The sequence below is a fragment of the Cariama cristata genome, unplaced genomic scaffold (assembly GCF_000690535.1).
Source record: "Cariama cristata isolate BGI_N322 unplaced genomic scaffold, ASM69053v1 scaffold17359, whole genome shotgun sequence".
NCBI classification, from domain to species: Eukaryota; Metazoa; Chordata; class Aves; order Cariamiformes; family Cariamidae; genus Cariama; species Cariama cristata.
In genome coordinates, this window is record NW_009634212.1 from 2650 (window position 1) to 10727 (window position 8078).

General features: G+C 37.9%; 1 protein-coding gene across 1 annotated transcript in view; it reads left to right on the top strand.

The window, feature by feature from the left end:
• Positions 1-8078, top strand: part of MSH4 (mutS homolog 4) — a gene marked incomplete at its 3' end in the record, with an annotated part of 33323 nt that overhangs the window by 2606 nt on the left and 22639 nt on the right. The window contains exons 2-5 of the mRNA XM_009707076.1: positions 4-157; positions 5045-5208; positions 6537-6647; positions 7705-7820. Coding sequence (XP_009705378.1) covers positions 4-157; positions 5045-5208; positions 6537-6647; positions 7705-7820 — 545 coding nt within the window. The remainder of the gene's footprint in view (positions 1-3; positions 158-5044; positions 5209-6536; positions 6648-7704; positions 7821-8078) is intronic.

Here is an 8078-nt window from a genome sequence, read left to right on the forward strand (position 1 = left end):
TATTTTGGGGACAAGAGTTCTTGTGTAGAAAATGTTAGCGCATTGAATCTCACAAGTTCTTCTTCTGTGCGAGGCCTGAATAGCACATGTATAGGAAAAACACCCCTCTCTACTAGATCTGTTTGCAGAAGCCATACCCCTCTTATGGGATATTCAGGTAAGATTAACAGCTCTTAAAGGAAATAGCCCTACTTACATTTCTAACCTTATTAAACACACTTTAGTTTTCAATGTAATACAGTAAGATACTGAAATATATTCAGAACACAAAACATAATGTGTTCTGTACTACAGAGGATGCCTGCCAATGAAAGATGCACCCATAGGGGAAAATACTGCTTTAGATACTGTGTAGATGTTTTGACATTGCAACCTCTTGTCACTTACTTTGCATTCATGTATGAATTATCAATATAGTGAGAATTCAGACTTTTTTCAGATTGTCCAGAACTGAACTATTTTTGTGGACATGTTGGTTTGTGTGGTGACTGAACTGAAGAGCCCAAATTTATGCACTTTTGTAATCGGGGTTTCTTTTAAGGCTTGTAATGCATCGTACGTCACATATCATGATCTCATTCTCAAGTTTCTTGTATTTTATTTTGGCATAGGTGTAGAACCACCTTACACAGTAGCTCACTGGGTGTACATTTTGCAGGGCTCCTTATGAACAAAGTTGTGTTAGAGCATAGCGATGCCTTGTGCCATCTTACGTGTCTCTGTGTGCTCTGGTAGTGGAGAAGTAATGGGATTCAAAGTTGGTTCTTTCACAGTCTGACTAATCACTATCAGTTCAATCTTTAGTGTTCTTGAAGTTGTTTAATGGTAATTCTCTGAAGCAATTAAATTATTTTAAAAATTGTTTTAAAAAAAATTATCTATTCCTGGTAAGAATACAAATTGGCTACTTGCTGCTGAACTGAATTACTGTTTTGCAAAATGTAAGTAACATGAAGTTTGTAATTTCCTACAGCTGTTGTGATCCACAGTTTTCTTTGTGGCTACTCCAGGAATTGGGGAATCAGAGTAACTATGATCTTGAAACCCACAGAGCAGATTTCTCTAGACTTTATGCAGCTTAACAATGAAACAAACCCAGATCTTCAGTTTCCTTTGATTTTATGTGTGTGTGGTTTAGCCTGGAGAAAAAGAGGCTGAGGGGAGACCTTATCACTCTCTACAATGACCTGAAAGAAGGTTGTAGTGAGGTGGGGGTCAGTCTCTTCTCCCAAGTAAGGGGCGATAAGACAAGAGGAAATGGCCTTAAGTTGCACCAGGGGAGGTTTAGATTGAGTATTAGGAGAAATTTCTTCAGCGAAGAAATTGTCAGGCTGTCGAGTTGTCAAGCACTGGAAGAGGCCGCCCAGGGAAGTGGTGGAGTCCCCATCCCTGGAGGTATTTAAAAGACGTATAGGCGTGGTGCTTAGGGACATGGTTTAGTGGTGGGCTTGGCAGTACTGAGTGAACAGTTGGACTCGATGATCTTGAAGGTCATTTCCAACCTGAATGATTCTGTGCTTTGTGTGCATATCTATATATTTGTTTATCCTTGCTGCATTGTATGTGACATTCCTTGATCGCTCTTTCATTGATCTGTATTGAAGACTACATATCCAGAATAACCCATTCTGAAGAACTGTTGCTGTATTTTTTTTTTCAGTGTGACAAACTGAAAAACTAACCATCTCCCAAATAAAATTTGTGTAGTTACCATACCTAATCTAAAATACTCATTACTATCTTCATCTTTTAGTTGCTTTTGAAAGAAGAGTTACTATTGTGATCAGCTGGTGCTGATGGGCCAGGGGTGGTTCTGAGTAGAAGATTCAGAATAACAATTACATTTTCAGCAGGCCTCAGGTGAAACTTTATGTGAATGCTGTAGCTGACATCTTGTGGCCTACAGAACATAGACAGAATAAATAAAGATTCAGACTCAGTTGTGTGCAGCATCAAAGATTTCGCTTAGGTGGTAGCCAGTTGCGGTTCAAACAGCCTTGTTATTTTAAGTTCTTAGATAAACTCTAAATCTGATCTTGCCCTTCCAGATTCCTGGTAGGATAGATTTTGATTGTTGGGGTACATGGTGAGTTTATTCAGAAGAAAATGGTAGTTTTGGTGTACTAAGCCTGCTCAACAGGATTGTTCTGTTTTGAGAATACTTTTATTCCATTGCTGTTTGGTGGAAAAGAATGTAAATAAGTCACTACAAAGTAGGTAGAGTTTATTGGTGTTTCAGGTCAGTAAATATGTCTATGCTAGCAAAATCCAATACCGTTTAGATGGTTTTGAAAGTGTAAACGGGGCATGCCTTGTATATGCAAGTATATTTCTTATTTTGAATGCTTTAGACTTTATGGTTATTTAATAATGGCATCTCTTGTGAACATTTAAGTGAATTCAAGAAGATTTAAGTGAAGAATCTGTTCAATTCAGCTGTTGTAAGGTTTAGTTTGGCTTTGAGCTGAAAGTTGAAGACGACTGAGGTCATGAAGGGTTTTTCTAGTTTGTCTGAGAAGCTATACCGAAGGGTATGTAGCAGCCACTTTTCATAGCGTGGGAATTACTTGAGTATTGCTCAGCAAGTTACACATTTGCCTGTTGGAATAGCACAGTCTCACAATCTTTGGTCACAGATTTCCGAACAAAGCATCATTAGTAGCTTCTCCAACAGAATTTGGAAGAATGTAACATCATTTTACAAACATGAAACAAAAATTAGCTGAGATACTAAAGAAGCACTGTATTATACATTTTTGGCCTTTCATAGCTTAAAAGAAGTTCAGTACACCAAATTAAAATGGCATCATCCCATTAGTTAAATGTCATATTTAGGAAGTACTGTAACTTAACATTTAAAAGCAGTGCTTCTTAGTGGAGCATAATTTGGCGTGTGGGAGCTCTTGTTACTATTGCTTAAGACACATTGTTGCACAGATCTGTGATGGCAGGCACTCAGAGGGAAACTGGGGACAAGTGGAAGGGTCAGCTCATTTTGTCCAACTTTATATCCCCCCGGTTCTGATTGCAGATGATACCTCATCTCTGAGACTGTGCTTGTTAATTGGCTCACAACTTGGGTTTTAGGCACCGAAACAGTAGTGCTAGAAGACTTGTAGGTTTTTAACTCTGTGCTATTTAAAGTTCAGTACTGTATGAAGTGGTGTGGGAGGAGTGAGATGAGGGAATGCATTGAAATTTGTCTTCAGTCCACTGTACTGCAATAAACTATAGTTGAATACAAAATAGCCCCATTTTTTAAATTAGCCATTTGGATCTGAATGACATGAGATTAGGAATCATAGGTCTATAGAGTTCAGTTTAGGTATAAACATCAGGTTTATTGTAGGTCTACGGTATAATCCCAAAGTAGATTTGCTATGTTATGTTGGGCAAATTGCAGCTGGGTTGGTGGTTTTATGTGCATGGAAAAGAAAGAGACTAGATAGGAAAATGAGGTTTGGGGTCTTCAGAAAGGAAGACAGGTGTTAAGGAGCTGTAGTCTTAATTTTCACACTTGATCTTTGTAAGGGGTGTCTCGGAGAGGTGGCTGGATATTTGAGGAAGGAGATGAGATTAGTTGAGTGTGTGATGATATTTGGGAAAATTTAAGCCAAACCAGTTTTAAGATACAAAAAATATTTTTTAAAAACCTCACCAAAATGAAAATTAAATTATTGGATCTCAAGATATATATATTTTAGAATAGTTTAATAAGTTTAGCATAAAATCAGATTAAATATATATAAGACATTTGTTTCCCCTAACTTGACAAGATCTAAGCCGCCTCGATCAGAGTTGTGCTTTTAGTGGAATGTTAACTTACAGTATCTCTCTGCAATTAATACAGAATCATCAGGGTTGGCAGGGACCTGTGGAGACCACCCAGTCCAACCCCCTTGCCAAAGCAGGGTCACCTACAGCGAGTTGCAAAGGATCGCATCAGGCGGGTTTTGAATATCTCCGGAGAGGGAGCCTCCACAGCCTCTCTGGGCAGTCTGTGCCAGTGCTCTGCCACCCTCACAGTACAGAAGTTCTTCCTCATGTTCTGGTGGAACTTCCTGAGTTTCAGTTTGTGCCCATTGCCCCTTAACCTCTCACTGGGCACCACTGAAAAGAGTCTGGCCCCATCCTCTTGACACTCGCCCTTAAGGTATTTATAAGCATCGATGAGGTCCCCTCTCAGTCTTCTCTTCTCCAGGCTGCTGAACAGACCCAGTTCCCTCAGCCTTTCCAAATCAGGGAGATGCTCCAGTGCCCTCATCGCGTTTGTTGCCCTCTGCTGGACTCTCTCCAGTAGTTCTTTGTCTTTTTTGAACTGGGGAGCCCAGAACTGGACCCAGTACTCCAGATGTGGCCTCCCCAGGGCAGAGTAGAGGGGGAGGAGACCCTCACTCGACCTGCTGGCCACACTCTTCCTCATGCACCCCGAGATACCATTGGCCTTCTTGGCTACAAGGGCACATTGCTGGCTCATGGTCAACTTGTTGTCCCTCAGGGCTCCCAGGTCCTTCTCCACCGATCTGCTTTTCAGCAGGTCAACCCCCAGCCTGAACTGGCACGTGGTGTTATTCCTCCCTGGGTGCAGGACCCTACACTTGCCCTTGTTGAACAATACACCTGATTTTAACTAGTGGTAATAGCTATGCATTGTTTTGAATTCAAAGTGGCAAGTGTTTAATAATAGCCATGCCTTTTGGCAGGTACTAAAGATCTTTTTTGTTTAGTACAGAGATCATGACTCAGAAACTGCATTTTCACTTGCTACAGAAATGTGATTAGTTCTGACAATCGTATTGCATTCAATCAGTCTTTTAATGTGAGAGTATGATGTTCGTACTTCGTAAAGTGTGCCTTGTCTGTATGGTGTGGCAAGTAAGGAGTTCAGCAACCAGGATTTTTAATTTTTAACTAAGTTTGGTAAATTGAAAGGTCTTTCCACAGACATGGGAATATAGACACATATTTCACTTGGAATGTCAAAGTATTATTCTGTAAATGTTAAGTAGTGGCTCATAACTGAACATATGCAACTGTTTTACAGTTACATCCTCATCTGCAGTCTCTGCTCATACTGTTGCGTCGGTTATTGTAGCTGTAGTAGAAGGAAGAGGCCTTGCCAGAGGTGAAGTAGGAATGGCCAGTATTGACTTAAAAAATCCTGAGGTGATATTATCACAATTTGCGGACAATACAACTTATGCCAAGGTATTGTTGCATACTTAATTACTGTATCCCTTTCAGGCTAATTATTGTGACTGTCTTTCTTAAAAAAGCTTATGACTAATGGGCAATAAAATTTTTAGTTTGTAGAAGAAATTTCTCAAAAATGAAAGTAACAAGTTCTAGAAGATGTGCAGTGTTGAAAGGACTGCTATTTTCTTTATTGTGCCTAGATTTTTAGATAAAAGAGGAAAGAATGTTTTGCAAAAGAAAAATAACTTTTCTGCAAAAAATAGTGTGTTTGAACTACGTGGGAGTGAGATGCCTTGTTTTGAAAAGCAGTGGGCAATACATGGTAGTAGAACTTGCGGATGTTTTTCATCAGGCAACATGACTGGTGGGGGTAGCTGTGGGGCTGGCTTTGTATGATTGCATAAATATTCCTTCTCAGTTAGCTTGAAATGAAATTCACTTAATTTACAGCCAAGTGTTCTGCCTAGCAGCACTGGATACTCTACGTGAATTTGGAGAGTAATGTCTCTGGTTTATGCAACACCAGCATTAATAAAACATCTTATTTAATGGATTTGTTGTAGTTCGGCATGCTAGAAAATCATGTGGCTTGTAGCATCTCTACAATATTCAAAGAAATAAAATCTAAATTTAATTAGGAGGATAAGTAGATATGACTTAGAATATAAACAGCTGTCAAATCTATTTACTAAAATGTGTTGTATAATGTCATTTTTTTGATCATTAGTGCTTTTAAAGCTTATCGTGGTCTTAACACAGATAAGTACATATTGAACCTGGCAGCTACAGAAATAACTTCTGTGGTACTTCTGTGCCTTCTGTGGTTTAAATATGCATGTTTTGAACCATATTGAAAAAGGTAAGACTGAGATAAATGTTATAACGGGAGGTTAAAACAAGTCTAAAACAAAGTCTAAAACAAGTCTCAATCAAAAGATTATTAATATTCAGACCTGTTGCATTTCTTCATCTTCCAGAGCACCATTAAGTTTTCAGCTGCAGGCCCAGAAAGCTGCCATGTGTTGAAAATAATTCCTTCTCCCATCATAGACATTATCTCTTGCTTCGATGACAAGCATGTTTCTGTGTTTATATAACAGGGGATAGATACCTTTTTTTTTTTTAAATTTAGTTTCATGTGTATTTGTATATCGGTATCAATAGATACAGATAAATTTGTCTCAGTGTAGAAGTTAGCAGAAAATTTGGTCTTTATTTACAAGACTGGAACTGTGATTTTAAAATACAAGGATTCTGTAGGTTTTTATTGCTGGTTCATATAAAAATATTTTAGATTATATATGGATTTTTATTGAATTATTTCAAATTTTTTTGTTAAGGTTATTACTAAACTCAAGATTTTAACACCACTAGAAATAATAATGTCAAACACTGCTTGTGATGCAGGGAACACAACAAAATTGTTCAGTCTGATAACAGAACATTTCAGGGTAAGCTCTTAAATTTCATTCCATATTTTAAAACTCGTGTTGATCACTTTTAAATGATTGTTGATGTGAGAGTTTTCCACAACTTCTAAAACCTTAAATGCAGTCAGATTTTGTGTTTTCTATGATTTTTGGGCCTAATTTTACCATGGTAAAGAATATTCTAAATGCAGCTCCAGCGCTGCTAAGTTCTAATCCTGACAATTACAGAGATAAGTATATTACTGATGGAAGCTGGAAGTTTTGAATTTGTGACACTGAAGTAATTGGAGCAACACTGAACCTAGGGAAGATTCAGAGATGAAAAAATCAATCGTTTTCCTTTGCCCCTTCTTTGTTCTCTGAATGTGATAAATAGGTGGGGCTAATGTATTGCGTAATGGGAAAAATAGCACTGGCAGGGTAAAAAAGGATGAGATGAGCTAGTATATGTAATTTATGAGTATTAAAGCCTCAGAAATTTTATGTATTTGAATTGCTTCCATGTCTACGCTGCTGATGGCTTCTTCACGAGTCCTCTTCTACTTCCTGACCTCTCTCCTCTTTTTCTTGCATAAATCAGTTGCTCATCGCACACATTCAGTTACATTGACCTACATATCTTTATTCCCTGTTTACCATTGAAGGCTTGATAATGATCCCCAGGGCTTACCCCTTCACAGGGGAAAACTACAGTTTGGATGTGAGCGTTGATGCTAGTGTGAAAATAACTCTTTCCAAGAAGTCATTGATTTTAACCAAATCCAGGTTAAATAAAAAATTTGGAGTAGCTAGTTCTTGAGAGGAAAAACAATATCCAAGAAAAAGCCTATATTAATTTGCCCAAAACAGTAGTATGAGCCTTTTTGTATGTATTCACTACTAGAGAGGAGGAAAGATGAGTGACAGTAGTGTGGCTTCTTTGTGCTAATAAGCTAGACTGAATAGTTTTACAAAGACAGATTGATGAATCAGTTGATAGATTTTCTTGGAAACATATGTCACTAGAAAAATAAAGAAATCTGAGGAAAAATTCTGTGTAACTTTTTAAACTATTTGCTTTCCCCTTCCATCTTCACAGAATGTGACTTTTACAACAGTCCAAAGAAAATACTTCAATGAAACAAAGGGTTTGGAATACGTAGAACAATTGTGTGCATCTGAATTCAGCACCATTTTCATGGAGGTTCAATCAAAGTATGTTTAAATACGGAAAAAGCATACTGTGTCAAGATAAGTTTTTAACAGCTTTTTACATAATTAGCACAGAAGTCTGACTGGTTGCAAATGTTAGAAAATCATAACAGAGCTGTTCTTTTATTTTGCCCTCTAGTGTTTCTGATATATCTAGAAACTTAAATAGAAAGCCCATTACAGTTTTTTTTTTTTTGGGGGGGGGGGGGGGGGGGGGTTTTTTTTTTTTTTTTCCACGTTTCCCCTTTTTCCTTTTTTTTT